Here is an 18380-nt window from a genome sequence, read left to right on the forward strand (position 1 = left end):
GTGCGGCCTCACCGGCGGCATGGCCGCCTCCGCCGACGGGCCGGAAGAGAAAATAGTCCCCGCCGGCGGACCGAAGGGGCGGGCGGATCCCCCGAATTGAGGGCTCCCGGGAAGGCCGACATTCCCGGGAGTCGACTTGGGATGGCGGGGGTGGGATGAGGGAGGGGGGACTGGTCTCGCAAGGCTGGAATGGGGGGCTAAAAGGGGGGGGTGGAGGAGCGATGAACGTGAGGGAGGGGATTAATGCGCGCGGTGAAGCGGTCGGGGGCCCATTGTGAGGCCGGAACCTGCTTTTTCAGCTGCGGCCGCCCAGGCTGCGGCCCGTAAGGGAGGCCGCTCGGGGAGGCCCGGGACACCGACACCGTCGTCCCCGCCGCCTCCCCGACAGTCCCGACATCCCCGACAGTCCTCAGGGAGCAGCCCGGTCGTCCCCGACCCTCCTCGGGCCCGACCCGTCCCCCCCCCCGGCCCACGGCCTGTGAGCCTTTCGACGCCGAGGAAGGACCGGCCGGGCCATTCTCATACGCGGGGGCCAAGAGGGCGAGCGCTTAACAATAATAATGGTATTATTATGAGGCCCACAGTTCTAATGATATTTGTTAATAATAATAATAATAATGTTGGTATTTGTTAAGCGCTTACTCTCTGCTGAGCACTGTTCTAATAAGAATGATAATAATGCTACGTGTTAAGCAATTACTGTGTGCCACGCACAGTTATAATAATAATAATGAAGGTATTTGTTAAGCGCTTACTCTGTGCCAAGCACTATTCTAATAATAATAATAATGATGATATTTGTTAAGCGCTTACTATGTGCCACGCACAGTTCTCATAATAATGATGGTATTTGTTAAGCGCTTACTCTGTGCCAAGCACTATTCTAATAATAATAATGATATTTGTTAAGCGCTTACTTGGTGCCACGCACAGTTCTAATAATGATAATAATGATGGTATTTGTTAAGCGCTTACTAGGTGCCACGCACAGTTCTAATAATAATAATGGTATTTGTTAAGCGCTTACTATGTGCCACGCACAGTTCTAATAATAATGATGGTATTTGTTAAGCGCTTACTCTGTGCCAAGCACTATTCTAATAATAATGATGGTATTTGTTAAGAGCTTACTTTGTGCCACGCACAGTTCTAATAATAATAATAATAATGATCGTATTTGTTAAGCCCTTACTATGTGCCAAGCACAGTTCTCATAATAATAATGATATTTGTTAAGCGCTTACTATGTGCCACACACAGTTCTAATAATAATAATGGTATTTGTTAAACGCTTACTAGGTGCCACACACAGTTCTAATAATAATAATGGTATTTGTTAAGCGCTTACTCTGTGCCAAGCACTATTCTAATAATATTGGTATTTGTTAAGTGCTTACTAGGTGCCACGCACAGATCTAATAATAATAATGAAGGTATTTGTTAAGCGCTTACTATGTGCCACACACAGTTCTAATAATAATAATGGTATTTGTTAAGTGCTTACTCTGTGCCAAGCACTGTTCTAATAATGATAATAATGGTATTTGTTAAGTGCTTACTATGTGCCAAGCACAGTTCTAATAATAATAATGGTATTTGTTAAGCGTTTACTATGTGCCACGCACAGTTCTAATAATAATGATGGTGTTGGTTAAGTGCTTACTATGTGCCAAGCACAGTTCTAATAATAATAATAATGATATTTGTTAATAACAATAATGTTGGTATTTGTTAAGCGCTTACTATGTGCAGAGCACTGTTCTAAGCGCTGGGGTAGATACAGGGTAATCGGGTTGGCCCATGTGAGGCTCACAGTTAGTCCCCATTTTACAGATGAGGTAACTGAGGCACAGAGAAGTGAAGTGACTTGCCCACAGTCACACAGCTGACAAGTGGAGGATCCGGGAGTCGAACTCATGACCTCTGACATCCTAAAAGGATCCAGGCCTTTTAATCCTTGCCAGGGGACGAATCCCCGCAGTTCAACTCTAAATCTGGGCCTCAGTTACCTCATCTGTAAAATGGGGATTAAAACTGTGGGACAACCTGATCTTGTATCCCCCAGGGCTTAGAACAGTGCTTGGCACGTAGTAAGCACTTAACAAATACCATCATTTAAATCGCTTTTTTTAAAAAAATAGCCATTGTTATGAGGGGTCCTACTGGGATGGAATCATTGCTTCCCCCCCACCCCCCCAACCTGGAAAGGGCCTTTTCATATGGCATGTTTCTCACTTTAGGCCATTCTTTGTGGGATAGCTAGCCAAAGGTTAGCTAGCAAAAAGAAAAAAAATCAGACTTAAAGCCTCCTTAAAGCTTTGAGGGTGTGAGGACAGATCAGGGGTCAGTGCAGGCCCCAGGATTCTGCCCCTTAGGGACAGTGGGGGTGATTTTCTTATTTACATTCATTTCATAGTTGTTGATTTACTTTATAACTCCCCGAACTTTATCTTCTAAATAATTCATTATGGACCTAATGCCCGTGAATCTTAAATGGCTCTTGAGTCTTCTAATTTATCCAGCATCCCTAACTTTTCCTTCTAGTAACCCATTGTCAATGTCTTATGTATGAATTAAACCAAATATTTAACCTGGTCATATTTTTGCCTCCCTAATGTCCTATGGAGACTGTAAGCCCATCAATGGGCAGGGATTGTCTCTATCTTTTGCCGAATTGTACATTCCAAGCGCTTAGTACAGTGCTCTGCACATAGTAAGTGCTCAATAAATACTATTGAATGAATGAGACAAATCTCTTGTGCTTCACTAGTCCGAGTAAACGAGTTTCTTTTTCTTGTTAATAGTCTTTATAAAGTTTACATGCTCCATTACTTAAGCACTAATTCATAGCTATTTTTCCTTCTTCCTCCTATTATTTGTGTCTCCCCTGCTAGATTGTGAATTCCTTGAGGATAGGAATCATCTCTACCAACTCTCCCTAGGGCTTAGTACAGTGCTCAGCAGACAATAAGCCCTTAGTAAATACTATTAATCATGTAATCTCCTTCCACCTGGTATATTTAGTTGTTTTTCTTATTTTGTTTTCTAGCACTGTTAGAGACCCACTCTGCACTCAGCATTCAATATGAAGTTATATCATAGTTTTAAATAACGGCAATTGCACGTACCCTTCTTGTTGATGCCCAACACTGTTGACCTTTTAGGTTGGCACCACCCATTTAACCAAAATAACATAAAGAATATCAGTACTGATTCCCACAGTCTTTTTCCTAAATTGAAGCTGATTTCTGAGAGCTTTCCCCAAGGTAGGTAGGTGTACCTTGGATTATCTAATGTGGCTCAAAATAAATTAATATACCCTTCATGAGATCTTCCTGCAGTTTATCCCTATCACTATAGCATTTTAACTCGGGGAAGAATGTTGGATCGTTAGGAAGCTTAGAGATTTGACTGCTGCTTCCTCTTCCAGGTCATTTATGAAAATGTTAAATAATCCTTGGGGAAAATCACCGTTTTCACTTTTCCAACTGATTGTACTTTTCCACCCCATTGGGCATATACTGCAGCAATAGACTAAACAGTGTCCTAATGATCTAGGAGAGTTAGTGCCCTCCCTACCCCCCAAAAGTGCCTGTTTTACCGGGGAACTTGAGCACTGAGAAAATCTGGCTTATTGTCCAATACCTATTTAAAGAAAAACCAACAACGTAGGTATACAGTCTTAAATGGAATCACTCAGGGTTCAAAAAAGAATGTCAAGGGTTTTTTCACAGAAGGAAAGTTTCACTCTTTATGCACCTTTAACAGGCTTAAACTCAAAATTGGAAGTGTCTGAATGTTTAAATGGACTGTAGTGCAGGAGGCTAGCTTTTTTTTGGCATCTCTTAAAGCATTTACTATGTACCAGGCACCCTACTAAGCACTGGGGTAGATTGAAGCTAGATTGGACACAGTCCATAGCTAAGTGGGGCTCACGGTCTTAACCCCCATTTTACAGATGAGGTAACTGAGGCACAGAGAAATTGTGACTTAACCCATTTTCCATGGGAATGTGGTCGCTATTCAAGAACTTAGTACAGTGCATTGTACCAGAGGGTGCTCAGTAAATGCTACTATCAATCAATCAAGGTATTTATTGACTGCTTACTCGGTATACTCAAATGCTTGGGAGAGTGTAGTACAACAGTAGATACATTTTCTGTCCACAAGGATCTTACAGTCTAGAGGGGGAGACAGAAATTAAAATAAATTATGCCTGTATACATTAGTGCTGTAGGGTTGAGGGTGAGGTGAATTTCAGGTGCTTTAAGGGTACAGATCCAAGGGCATAGGTGATGCAGAAGGGAGAGGGAGTAGGACAAATGAAGGTTTAGTTGGGGAAGGTCTCCTGGAGGAGATATGATTTTTAAAAGTGGGGCTTTGAAGGTGGGGAGAATGATGGTCTGTTGTATATGAAGAGAGAGGGAGTTCCAGAGCAGAGGGAGGGCTTGGGCGAGGGGTCAGCAGCAAAATGCTTGAGATTTAGGTACAGTGAGTAGATTGGTGCTTTTGTTCCTTTTTCCTAAAATCTCTATGCTGCATTGCTTGCATAAATTAACCCTCCTCATTTATTCAATCCTTTCTCAAAACCCACTTCTTTTGTGAAATATTCACCAGGAATAAAGATGTTCCAATAGGGATAAGGAAGACGAAATTTGAAATGAGGGGGTCTCTCATGAGCTGTTCACAGTTTTAATGTTACACGGTCCTGTTTCTTCTTCACTCACAACTGTGATTTCCAGGGCAAGGAATCAAGTCTGAACCATAGAGACTGTATTCCACATTCCGAGTGAAATTTTGGATTAATGGATGCTATCAAATTTGCAATAAAAGGTTCTAAAAGATTTTCCCATCTGATTTCTAGTAGATTGTGATTCATGGAACACTACTGCATTCAGTGTATTGCTGAGATGCAGTAAATGCTACTGTAATGGCCTAAAAGGATTTATCTACCACCCAGAATCCTTCTGCACAGGGAATACCCTCTGTACCAGCCTATAATCATCATCCTAAAAAAAAGAACTATAAAATGTCGACAAAATAAGAAGAGAGTAAGAGCTATGAATTTAATGTAATCATTTAGTTTTTTTTTATTAAAGACAAATCATAAGCATCCTTAAATAACTTAAAGGAGCATACATTAAAGCAGAAGGTTACATTTTTTAAAAATTTGGTTTGTTCATCTCTGCCAGTCCAAATACTTGATATTGAGTTGTTCTGCCTGGCAATTTAATACACTGAGGGAGAGAATAAATGTTGCAGCTGTCAAAATGCAGTAGTTTACTAAACAGCTGGCTGTCAATCCTTTTGCTTTTCACTGGCTTCCAATACAGCCTCAAATCCAATTAAAACCTCTCTCATGTAAGACTCTGAGTAAATTAATATTAAGCTACCTTAGAAATATACCTGACCCTGCAGATTTTCTCTCTACCCTCTTAATCCTAATATTCCGTTGTTGTCCGTTTCCAGGGTTAAGTTTATAGAACTAGTGGAAGAAATTTTAGACATAGGTCCAAGTTCCCTCTACTCACTTTCCTTACCTTCCACTACCCTGTGACCTTGCCAAGGCCCTGTATTAACTAGTTAATCCTGGTTAATGTGTGATTAGATGCCTCAAAAGTACATCAAAACAGGTGATAGGGTTTTACCTGTTTGACTATAAGATGTGAGGAGAAATCTTTTTTTGATATTGAAAAATACCCAATGGACTAAATTTTACAAATGACAGGAAGTACTCTTATTTCTTCAGGAGAATGAGTTCTGTTCAGTACATCTGTTCTAATAGGTCATTCATTTCTGTTGTATTAGAGTATACAAGTTCACATTATTACAATTATCTATAGATGGCTTTCTGTAGAACTTCATAAATATGAAATAGTAGTATGTGCCAATAAATATTATTATTAGGGGAAAATCCTTTTTATAAATGGAAGAAAAAAGGGGAAGCTAGGGGAGCTATTTGTTTTTAATGTTTTTAATTCAAATGACTGATTCTGGCTGATGGTCCAAAGCACCATCAAGTAAATAGTGATCGTGTAAGGTAATCATTTACATTTATTTATTAAACAACTTAAACTTGGGAATTCAAAGTACCATACTTTGGAGATGTTAACCAACATAGCTTCTCAAGTTTAATCACTGAGAGAAGGAGAAACAGAGGCACATGGAGGAGGGTAAATTAATTTCTCCAGGACAAATAAAGACAGTGGTAGAACAGGGAATATCACTCAGATCTCTTGCACCTCAAGCCAGTTTTTATTGATTACTGTTTTGAAAGGCTTGGTGAACACTTAGAAGCAGTGAGAAGCAGTGTGGTCTAATGGAAAGAGCCCGGGTCTGGAAGTCAGAGGTTCTGGGTTCTAAGCCCAGCTCTGCCACTTTTCTGCTGTGTGACCTTGACCAAGTCACTTAACTTCTCTGTGCCTCAATTCCTCATCAGTAAAAGGAGGAAATAAGACTGTGAGTCCCATATGGGACATGAACTGTGTCCAACCTGATTACCTTGTATCTACTCCAGTGCGTAGAAGTGTTTGATTTATAATAAGGACTTAACAAATACCATAAAAACAAACAAACCATGAGGTAAAAGGCACCTCATTTTCACCAATCTAATAAATTGCAGGAGCCAATCTAATTCTGGGTAGCACCCAGATAATCCTGGAGCAGTGAAGCAACTGTTCTAGACCCCACATTTTCAGAGACCGACCCCCACCAGGGTTAGGAGTTGCCTAGTTAGCTGTTGGGCCAAGCAGCTCCTGGAAATTTTTTTTCCTACCCCAATTACAACTAGCTGTGAGCCAAAAAGTAAGCCGAAGGTGGAACTTCCACCCCTCCAACTCTTCTTCCCCCTCAGCCTCAGTTATAATAATGATCATAATAATTATAATGACATTTAATACGCATATGCTGTGTGTTTAGTGCTCGTGTTGATCTGAGATGATCCACTTGGACACTAGTCCTTGTCCCCCCTCAGGATTCCCAATGGAAGAGGAAACCAGGTGCCCCATTTTCCAGATGAGGAAACATGCACAGAGAGGTTAAATAACTTGCCCAAGGTCACACAGCAGGCCAATAGCAAAGCTGGGATCAGAACCCAGGTCTCAACGCTCGGGTCTGGTGTTCTTTCCATTCCATTTCCATTCCAATGATCCCAGGCTAGGTAGAGGGGTGGGGTGTGGGTAGTCAGAACCATTTCAGGGGAACAGTTTGGTGTGGACTTTTATAACGCTAGGGAAGCTCTGAAGCCAACCCTTTCTCTTGGGTGCCTCTTGGCCAGGCCTCTGGGGCCCCTCCAGGAAGATCCGCTCCTATCCTGGAGCTGAACTAGCCTCAGGGTGGAGGAACCAAACAGAAATATTTGAAAAACAATGACATGAGTACAAGAAAGCATTGAGCAGGTTAGCAAGCCAAAGAAACCCATCAAACTGTGAGCCAAGCCCATCATCACGTTCCTTAACGTATCCCAAGTTTAAATTTCTCGAGTCAACACGACTTCCATCCAAATCATACGGAAAGAAGCTCAGTCATCATAAAACTGCTGGTTTTGCAATGGGGGAAAAAAAATCTTTAAAACCTAGATTTGTGTTGGCTCCTGAAAGGTGACTGATAAAGGACAGTCACTAGCACATGAGGTGGTGGCCTGCAGTCGAAAGCACAAAGAAGTTCTTACCTGACCCTTCCCCTGTCCTTATTACAGTGAAATTTCCATTATTTGAGCAAGTCTCCCTGCTTTAGATTGTAAATTCCCCCTCTAGACTAAGCTCACTGAGGGCAGGAAACATGTCGCTGCCGCTTAGCTGTGTGACTGTGGGCAAGTCACTTAACTTCTCTGTGCCTCAGTTCCCTCATCTGTAAAATGGGGATTAAGACTGTGAGCCTCACGTGGGACAACCTGATGACCCTGTATCTACCCCAGCGCTTAGAACAGTGCTCTGCACATAGTAAGCGCTTAACAAATACCAACATTATTATTATTACCAACACTGTTGTAGCGCACTGTCCCAAGCGCTTAGAACAGTACTCTGCATACAGGAAACAATAAATACCACTGATTTGATATTCTAATCCCAAATTTTTCTAAGCATCTTCTATTGGGGAGCCAATAGGCCCTAGAGGAGCGCTCAAACTGAGAGATATTCCCAGTTATTCCCAGCTTTACACTGTGGGATCATTTCCATGACTCTCCCCAGGCTTAGGGAGGAGCAGCTGCCTAAGTCCCTGGGCAGTGTGCTTACCCAGGAGTGAAAGTTGTATGCACTCTGCAACAGAGTGTGTGTTGGCACCCAATAAAAATGAACTCATTTGGAAACCAAGTCTGAATCACGGTAGTGATTTACTAGCCGCTGTTCCGGAGGCCGTTGTACAGGCCGGGGGAGAGGGCGGGGAGTTCAAAGGACCAGAGTGGAAAAGAGGTGGGATGAGGGGAGGCTGTGAAAGAGCAGCATGGCCTAATGGAAAGCGCACAGGTCTGGAAGTCAGAAAGACTTGGGTTCTAATCCCAGCTCTGCCACCTGTCTGCTTTGTGACTTAGGGCAAGTCACTTCACTTCTCTGTGATTTATGAATGGGGATTATGACTGTAAGCCATGGGTTATGACCAACCTGATTACTTTGTATCTACCCCAGCGCTCAGTACAGTGCCTGCCACAAAGTAGTCGCTTAACAAATGCCATTAAAAAAAAAAGAGAGAGAAAGGGACAGGAGAAATAGAGGGAAAGAAGGACAGGGAAGGAAAAGCAGAAAAAGGGCAAAGGGAAGGAAAGAGGAAAAGAGGAAGAGGGAAAGATCTGGGATTCAAGAGCATCAACAACAGCCCACTCAGATACTTAAGATTTTCAACAAAGATCTCTGGTCGATCCTTGATAAGTGTGTAGGTCAGAGGCAGTTAATTCCATTTTAAACCAGGGAAGGGTAAGCAATGTTTTCAGCGGTAGGCAATCAAGCAGGGCTGTTGGATGGGCCGGGCAGGCAGCCCTACAGAGGAAGGGGCCAGATGAGCGTTACAGAGCCAGGCATCCCAAGGCACTTCCCGGCCAGGAGGATAAGGCGGGCTTGTTCTCTGCTTGAGCACGGAAGGGGTCGGATTCTGAACGGTTCTTACCCCTGGTGAGGCTCCAGGACTGCACTGACTCCACTCTCCTCAACTTGGGATTAGGGGGCAGGATGACAGCAATCATGTTCCACCATAAGAGTTCTTTATTTATAGACCTCTGCTTAAAATAAGGCTTGGACCAACTCCTCAGAGGAGTGAAGTATGTGAATTATGACCTCCATATGAACAATTGGGGGCTCAAGCTTTTATTTTACCATTTTTCTGTCCTCAGACCTTCTGAAAGTTTGATGGCGTATCAGAGTATTAACCCCTCAGGGGATACGATTCTTGAGCACATAGTACAGTGCTCTGCACACAGCACTCAGTAAATACTGTCGATTGACTTCAGTGCAGTCGGTCAGCTCGGGGACAGCACCTGAGCACATGTGCTAGACACCCGCTCGTCATGATCCCCCACGGGCCATTAGCCACACCCTGCGTTTTGGCTTCCAGGGCTCAAACTAGGGCGGCTGCCTAGGGAGAGAAGCCTAAATAAGTGGCACTTTGGGGCCCGGGGCTGGGGTTTATAAAAAACAGAGCCCCTGAGCCCAGGGAGGTGCTGGACCCTAGAACCAGAGCCTTCCAGGTTCTGTTTAGGGAGGAGACCGTTCAAGGCATGAGCTACTGGAGTGGCAGGAAATTCCACTCCAAATCATTCACCCCATTTCCCCACCCCAGAGTCAGCTTGCCCAACAGTTTGCTGTCAGGATGGGGAGAGAGGCCAGGAAATCCCCTGCTTCGGGCACTAGGACGCCTGGCTTCTAAGCTCTGTCACCTGGGGCCCATCTGCCAGCCGACAACCTGGCTTCACTCTCCACAGCTACAAACACTGCTTACCCCTCTCTGGTTTAAGTTACCCCCCTACTCTGACCTAGAATTGGCAGAGGAGCCTGTTTAAAATCTCGTCCCATACTTATCCATTCCTTTAAGTAACAGCTGAACTGGTGATTGTATTTGGTTTGTCAATTATAGTGCTAAAACAGTTCCAAATTACTTAAAATGATTCCTCCCAAATCAGGTTGGCCTTGATATACAATAATCCTCCCCCAATTCTCCTCGATTCAGAAAAGAAAATTAAGCATGTCCCCATTTACCTGACTCAAAGACCCAAATCTCTGTATGCCATGATGCTTATCTTTATAAAGTCATCACCCTGGATATGTTTACTTCCCCCCCCACCTTAAAAATATATATATATATATTTTGGAGGGTGGGGGAGAAAGGGGAGTGTCAGATTGGGAAGAAAGACAGTTAAGTGCAGTAATCAGAGGAGGTGGCAGGTGGAGGCTCAGGGATCCGGAGACAGAGGAAAAAGACATGGGAAACTGCAGCGAGAGGCAGAGGAGAAGGGACCATGATTTCGCACCAATCTTTTCCATGCCAAGTTTTACCTTTCACCCCGTTTAGCCCTCTGGAAGGAGAGAGGGGTGAGAATAAAGGGGGATCTCAGTTATCGCAGTGTCTAATACAATGATTTTGAATGCAAGAGCTAAAAAAGATTAAGATGAACCTTTATCACACCCAAACATTTTTTTCTTGGAGGACTTCAGTGCCGGGACCATGTCTGTTCTTCAGTAAATCTGTTCTAGAATGCTTCGCCACACCGTACACTTGGAGAGCTACTGCGTTTCACATGCCTGTCCTGGTCTGGAGGGAAGGCAGAGGGCTCAAAGCAGAGCAGTCTCTCACATGGGCAGGAGGCCAGGATTGGTGGGGCAGTGTGTTTGGAAATTCATGGCAGACTAAACTGGGGAATGTGGAGTTTCTGCTATACCAACCTGGTGTCGGTAAAGCCTGGGTACACAGTAGGGAGGTGGTGCTGTGGGCAGGTTCTTAGAGGTACATGCCAAGGCAAGCACTGAGCAGTTCCTGATCCAGCCTTTCCACACCCTTCCCCAAAAGCCAACCCAAGAAATAAAGTAACAATGGAAATGGGACCTAGTGCCCAAGATGGGTGCAGAGCTGAAGGGAAGCAGTAGGGAACGGGAAAACAGGATTAAGAATTTACCGTGTTATCCCCACATCATTCTTTCCAGGCTTCCCCGACTTACTGAAATGAACACGGCTTCCTCTTTCTCCTCCATCTTAGACGACCCTCCTAATTTTAAACAGTGCACATCTTCAGTGCTCACGGACCAACGACCAGTTTAACGTAGTTAACCTAGTCTAACGTTTTCTAAAAGTGCTTAGAAGATTTAAAAGAAACATGAAAGCAGATGTCCATGTTAATTTTTAAAATAATCGAACTAATCCATGGGCTACAAAACCAAAGTCCTTTTATAACCAAGATTTTATTGGTTCTTGTTTGGTGATTAATACAGACACTATGAACATATTGTACATTTTTTAATGCTACTACTTTTAAACCTCAAGACTATGTAGCTGTAATCCTTTTCTAAATCATTTTCCAGTGACTTTCCAGCTTAAAGTTGGGAGGCAAGTGGTCCTCAAAGAGAGGACGGAGAGTACCATATTGCGAATATGGACAAGCTGTTAGGTCTTCTATGCAGAAAGTCCCATAGACTCAGTATTTAGTGTCACGCTCACTACACACCCAGTAAGTTTTCCAATCTTTCACAGGACGTTTACAGAAGTATTGGAAAATAACAACTACCTCTACCAATGTTAACAATGTCACAGACAGCACACAATTCTCAGAGGGAGATCCAACACCAGGGCGCAGTTTTATTAAGGAGACAATTCTGTTCAAGACAAAGTGGGTACAGAAGGTAAGTTATTCAAACGTTAAGACATCTTAAATCCACGGTCAGAACTCCAAATTGTGACTGGTTATTTGCCTCTTTTAGGATAGAAAACTGCCCCTCATCATCTATGGAATGTTAAGTCTACAACACACAAGACAGCAGAGCCTCCCCTAATCTAACATTCCATTAATTTCTGGTTGTAAGGAAAATAAACAACCAGTGTATGAATTCACCTCTTAAAAAAAGCATTTACACTTATCTAAATATGTAAAAAAAATGGGATGAGGTGGGATTCCCTCCTTCTTAAAAATGTGTTTCTAGAGCTACTAAAAAACTTGCATTTACAAAATAGTTGATAAAAATATTCCTCTGAATTGTACAAGAAAGGAGGTACGGCGACCACTGATAAAAGACTTGGTTCAAGGTGTTACTCAGACTTGGCTTCTTTCTCTCCGGCAGTATCAGAAGTTGGGGCCTAAAAGAACACGAAACAGAATGATCAATATTGCTCTGTTCTTGCTGATCCTACCCCACACAAACCAGGTGGGACTATTAGCGACGGGTTTTGGATTGGCAACCCCCTCACTGAGGCCCAGGGACTGTGGCAAATTCCCACCCGTGTACTCTTTCCCAGCACTCCGTTCACACAGTAAGCATACCGCTCAGAGTGCTTCGTAAATACTATTTCTACTATTAGCACCTAACAGAAACAAAGGTGGTTAAAATGTGTCCGTGACCAGGAATACATTTCAAAAAATGTTTTTCATCTTTCTGGGTGTCTGCCAAAACCCAGATTTCACAGTGCCTGAATCCCCCAATCTCTACAGAAAATGGAAGGTGACAATTACTTGAAAAGACTCTGAAAAATAAATAAGATTATTAGCTCTGCTATTCAGCCAGAGAGCAGGTAGAAAAATATATCTGTAAAAGACTGACTTGCAATTTTCTCTACCATACTTGAAAATGCCAAGGACCATGCAAGGGAAAATGTTACTGAAATTTCAACCAAAAACCAAAACTCTGATGAGCCAAATAGCAGATAAAGAAAACAGAAGAGGGGGAAAAGAAAAAGGCAGAGTGGCTTAGTGGAAAGAGGACAGATCTAGGAGTCAGAGGTCCTGGGTTCTAATCCCAGCTCTGCCATTTGCCAATTAAACCAATTACAATGTGGCCACCAAGGTCAATTTTTGGCCTTATTGTGAATGGAGAACACTGAAGAATGAATAGAAAACATTGGCTTTAAAAGATCAAAGATGTAGCTGACCAATGACCCAAGAGGTTATGGTAAGTTAAAAGAGATGAAAGGTAAAAAACACAACGATTTTAATGAAACGATGCTTTGAATCCCAAGAGGGCCAAACCACTGAGTAATCAAGTACTTTCAATATGTCCATTTATAACAATATCCAAAACACATGTTTAACAAATTTTGAATTAAAAGAACCCCCATACTACTAAATTACCCTTTTAAAATTCCAGGAAAACTTCCTTCTACAGATAATGTATTTGTGTTTACTGAAACCATAGTTCTGGAAGTCAGGCAACCAGGGGGTTCCAGACCCAGTTCTACCACTGATCTGCTGATACCTTGGGCAAGTCAGAACCTCATCTGTAAGATGGGGCCAATATACCTAACTCGCTTTCCCTCAGGTCTGAACTCTGTGTAAATCATAAAGAAATCTCTTATCCACGCCCAGCACTTGGCATACAGAAAGCACTTAATAAATGCCATGACCCAAAAACCACAGTTACTCCTAAATTCCTGTATATCTGATTTTTTTTTTTTTTAAAAAAAGAAACAACTGTCTTCTCTCTGACCTCTTCACTCTTTGTTTCTCCATTCTCGGCAGGCAAATCTTCTTTAGTTTCTTCTAGGTTTGCCACCTCAGCTTGTTTTCCTTTTGCTCCCTTTTTTCCTTTAGTTTGAACCTTTTTGTCCTCAGATTTATCCTACAATAAAAACAAGGCAGACGGAATAAAGTTCATTTTTCACATATTTTCCGAAAGTTGCTTGATGTTATTCTTCCTAGTTATTAAAAAAACAGAATTTTCTACCATCTGTATCACATAGTAAACAAAGAAAAACTTCCACATGATAAAGAAAACCAGATATACTGATTAAAGTTATTTTTGTGAATGGAGAACACTGAATATGTTGACCTATTTGATTGAAATTCAAATCAAGAGGCTATGGATAGCAATATCTATTTGATTTTTACTGAGCCCTACATTATTTTTCTTTTACTCAACTTTGTTTTCTAAATTATACATAGGTCTAAAAATTCCATGTCACAAAACTGATAATCCCCAGGATGGGAAGTGAAGTGTGTTGGTGAAATGCACCACGCTATCCCACAATCTAATATTATTTCAACCATAAAATCTTCATCTTCAACTAATACTTTAATGTTACCATTATCTCCACTTTCTGTCTACACACATACAACTTTATGAACTGCTATGGTTTAATAATCAAAATGCTTACCTTGAGCCACGTTAGTTTTTAAATGAGTGAATAGCATTAATTTTTCTAAGACTTTTAAGGCGATTTTGCACTAATATTCAGCCATGAGCTATTTTCAAAAATTGTTTGTGTTCCACGGTTAAGGATTATCTCATGGTTTAATGAAGTAATTAAGGATGGACCCAACCACCGAGCAATTGCTTCAAAAAACAAAACAAAAAACCACCTGGTACTGGAAAAAAGATGAAGAAACTCTTAAGAGGTCATAGCTAAATTTTAAGTTGAACAGAAGCTCAGCTCCCCTATTAGGAATACTGAAAAAAAAAAACCCCCACACCAAAAACCCCCCACTATTTTTTGTTTTCCCTCCACCCTGCACCAGAGAATCTTCAAAAGAATGTCAGTGACTACCAGCTTATTCAAACCGTTTTGACAAAGATTCATTTATGGTTATGGAAATCTGCACTGCCTTGGGACATGTAAAGTAAGTTCTCTGCAATGTGAAGTTTTTAAGTTTCTAACAAAACCTTTTCACGAATACTCTGAAAATATAAATTCCTTAAAATAAGCCTGGGTAAGGGGTGTGGGCGCCAATAAACTGACGAACTGAATGAAGTAACGCCAATAACAGCGTGAGAGTGGGGGGGGGAGGGGGCGGGGGAAAGAGAGAGGAGATCATGCAATACAAGTGAGGTTGTACCTTTCCTTCAAAAGCAAGTAGGATATTTATTTTTTGACCCCTATCCGAAGAGCAAACTTGTCAATGCTTATTTCCCAGACTGAATACCAGGCCTATCTTTTAGCCCCATCGCAGATTTTGGTATATTTTTACGTAAAACTGTAAGACTCAAATCGGACCTGCTTTCCCAATCAACGACTGGGGAAGGAAAATCAAGTCACCAATCCACTGTTGTTCTGACTATGCTGTTCAAATGGAGACTAACCCGCTCACACTTCTGGAAGCAAAGGGAAATGTTGACTGGCTGCTTTACTTCTGATGTCACAATCCCACTGGGTACTAGCCCTGAGGTGCCTCTACCCAAAGATTAGGTTCTCAGAATGGCACAAGGGTGGGAAAAAGAAAAAAAAAATGCAGACGGAACAAGATCTGAAAACATCCCATGATTTGCCAATTGGAATTTAGGGGTGGAAAGCAGTAACAAGAGGCCCATAAAATTGATAAGAATGAACTACTGTTTATGTCAAAAGCCCGAACGGGATACTAGCTATAGTGTTCTCTGAACCACCATAAACAAATGAAGCTGGCCATACTAAAACCAAGGAGGGCGTTGAGAGGGTAAAAAAGCTCAGTCAGGTTATTGTAACAGAATAAATATTCTTTTTCTTCTCAGAAGCCCTAGCTTTGCTGGCATGTTACACTCACTTTTCTACAGCTTTTATTAAAATCACACCAAGTGTTTTCAATACAATGCAATTCTACTTAAGACTTTCATAGAAAAGCACTATCTGCACCCAATTTAAATTAGAAAGAGAAAGACAACAGAAGAAGAAAAAAAAACCTTGAGTTTAAAAAAAAATTGTTTTTATTTCAAGACGAATCAACAGTTTGATTGGTGGGATTGGGACATCAGTGGTAACTTGAACGGTTAACCAGCTTCTTTGCACATCGCCCGAAAAGCATTTAAAAACAGAGCTGCATCATTCATCCAACATTTGTGTGCCCAGCACTTATTTGATTTCAAGACAGTGGAGGAACAATATGACTTCCTATTTTAATGAGGTTCAGACTTAACACTGATTACTCAATCCCCTGATACAGATACAACTTTATATCACAGGTACAATTGTGACTCAAAACAGACATCTAACCAGAGACTTTATTCAACAGTTTACAACAGATGCCAGCTCAATGTAAAATTAATCTGGGTTCTTCTGAAAATGAGGAATTACTGTCAGCAAATTGACTTCTAAACACTTAAGAGACGATACTTTCAAAACCAAGAATTCCCTAACGTTTTGCAAGGAAAGGAAAGTTCCCTTGCACAACAGGGATTTCCCCTGGTGACCTTATGGAGCTCCTCTGGGGGCTAGTCAAACTCCACAGCCAAAGAAGTTAATGGATGAATTTTGCAGTACTGATTCTCCCAGTTAAAAAGGGGAGCCTGAATGTACATACATATAGTTGAAAACAGAGTTTATGCTAAATCGGAGCTGCAATTTGGAGCATACTAATAAGACAGTGATTTGCTTTAGAATTTAAATTACTTACACTTACACCCTTAGTCTAAAATGCTTTCCATTAATTTCTTGAAGCTCTCAGTTTTACATATACAAAATGCATCCACAACTTCTTTAGTCTGACTACAAAATCAAGTTGCAGTAAGAAGTGACTGAATGGTGTCCTGCCACCTCAGTGAAAGGACACTCAAGTCTCGCAAAAGCCATCCGGTCGCCAGAGCAAAGCTGTTAATCATTCGGTAGCACTGACTATTAGGTTTCCTAAATCCTCAGTCTACTTGAAAATACACGAACATTTCCAAGTCCAATTTGAATCCACACTCTTTCGCACTCAGAACGGTCGACATTCCCTCAAGTTAATATTTTTTATGAAAAAACGCAATTTAGCCACTCGACGCAAGACACCTGATGCTTTTCCAGGAGTTTACTTTTTTTTAAAAGTTACGCCAGAGAAACTTACCTTGGTTGCCGCTGCCTTTTTGGGCTTAGGTTCAGGTTTTGCGGGGACAGGTTTCTGAAAAACAAAGCGATTTTAAGTACGTGTTTTCCTAACGGAGCTCCAAGCAAAAATACGTAAATAATCCGGCTTTACTTACGGCTGACAACCTGGCCGACCTCCTCTTGGGCTTAAAAACAGAAAGGAGAGTTAGAAAGGTCACGGGGGCAGTTTACGGCCCCCAGATAAACCGCATCGGGCAAATTAGGGGGGTCCGCAGGAAAGCATCCTTACCTCCTCCTTGACTTCCCCCTCGGCGGAGTTGGCCTGTTTTGGGGGGGAAGGGAGAGTTGAGGAGAGCCATCACCGACCCGGAATGTCCTCCCTCCTTCCCTCCGCCAAACTCTCTCTTCCCCTCTCTTCAAAGCCCTACTGGGAACTCATCTCCTCCAGGAGGCCTTCCCAAAGCCCTCCCTCCTCCAAACTCCCTCCCCTTCTTCAAAGCCCTATTGGGAGCTCACCTCCTCCAGGAGGCCTTCCCAAAGCCCTCCCATCCACCAACTCCCTCCCCTTCTTCAAATCCCTCCTGAGTTCACCTCCTCCAGGAGGCCTTCCCAGAGCCCTCCCTCCTCCCTTCCACCAATTCTCTCCCCCTCTTCAAATCCCTACTGGGAACTCACCTTCTCCAGGAGGCCTTCCCAGAGCCCTCCCTCATCCAAACTGTCCCTCTTCAAATCCCTGAGGGCTCACCTCCTCCAGGAGGCCTTCCCAGAGCCCTCCCTCCTCCCAACTCTCCCTCTTCAAATCCCTACTGAGAGCTCACCTCCCCCAGGAGGCCTTCCCAGCCCGAGCCCTCCCTCTGCCCCCCTCAACACTTGTGCATCTCTGCCTCGATTACTTATTACTCTCGTCTACACCTAGGACTCCCCTCATCTTGCTGCCTACTTGCTTTGTGGTCCGTCCCCCCGGGGTGGGACTGCGAGGGCGCTTTTGGTCGGGGATGGTCCCTGCTGCCCAACCGTCCCAAGCGCTTAGGGGAGCGTCGTGCGCCCAGTCAATAGGACCGAATGAATGAGTCGCGGGCGGGGGGGGGGGGAAAGGGGGTGTGAAGCCGTCCCCGGGGGCGCAGCGGTATGTTTGGTATGCGGGGCCCCGCCGCCCCCCGGGCAGCCCGGGGAACAATAGCGCGGGCCCGGCCAGTCCTGGCCAACTCCCGCCGCCCCGTTGGGATGCCAAGGCCGGGAGATGGTCGGCGTCCGGGAGGAACCTTCGAGAAGGCCCCGGTCGCCGAACGCCATTAAGGCGGGAGAAAGAGGAGGAGGAAAAGGAGGAGAAGGGAGGGCGGCCGGTTCCCCCCAGACCCTCGACGCCCCCCTCACCTTCCTCTTCGGCATCTTGTCTCCCGGTGGTGTGGCCCCCCGCCCCCTGACGCTCACGGCTTCCAGGCGCCCGTCGCCCGGGCAGGTCGGGGGGGGGAGGGGGCGGC

The 18380-nt window shown here is 43.3% G+C and overlaps 1 protein-coding gene across 1 annotated transcript; it reads right to left on the reverse strand.

Moving 5' to 3' along the window:
• Positions 1-11362: 11362 nt before the first annotated feature.
• HMGN1 (high mobility group nucleosome binding domain 1) lies at positions 11363-18380 on the reverse strand. The gene is made up of 6 exons (XM_029046518.1): positions 18274-18380; positions 17189-17221; positions 17055-17084; positions 16919-16972; positions 13614-13745; positions 11363-12270 (listed from the first exon to the last, which is right to left on the reverse strand). The coding sequence occupies exons 1-6, from the start codon at positions 18286-18288 to the stop codon at positions 12223-12225; spliced, it is 312 nt and encodes a 103-aa protein (XP_028902351.1). The 5' UTR covers positions 18289-18380; the 3' UTR covers positions 11363-12222.

The sequence above is a fragment of the Ornithorhynchus anatinus genome, chromosome 18 (genome assembly GCF_004115215.2).
Source record: "Ornithorhynchus anatinus isolate Pmale09 chromosome 18, mOrnAna1.pri.v4, whole genome shotgun sequence".
Classification (NCBI taxonomy): domain Eukaryota; kingdom Metazoa; phylum Chordata; class Mammalia; order Monotremata; family Ornithorhynchidae; genus Ornithorhynchus; species Ornithorhynchus anatinus.

What these genes read in the sequence shown, in the direction of transcription:
- HMGN1 (XM_029046518.1), bottom strand. An exon ending in AGGGGGAAGTCAAGGAGGAG is followed by an intron (nt 17,085 to 17,188) that starts GTAAGGATGCTT and finishes TCTGTTTTTAAG; the next exon opens with CCCAAGAGGAGGTCGGCCAG. An exon ending in GAGAAACAAAGAGTGAAGAG is followed by an intron (nt 12,271 to 13,613) that starts GTCAGAGAGAAG and finishes GTGTTCTTTTAG; the next exon opens with GCCCCAACTTCTGATACTGC.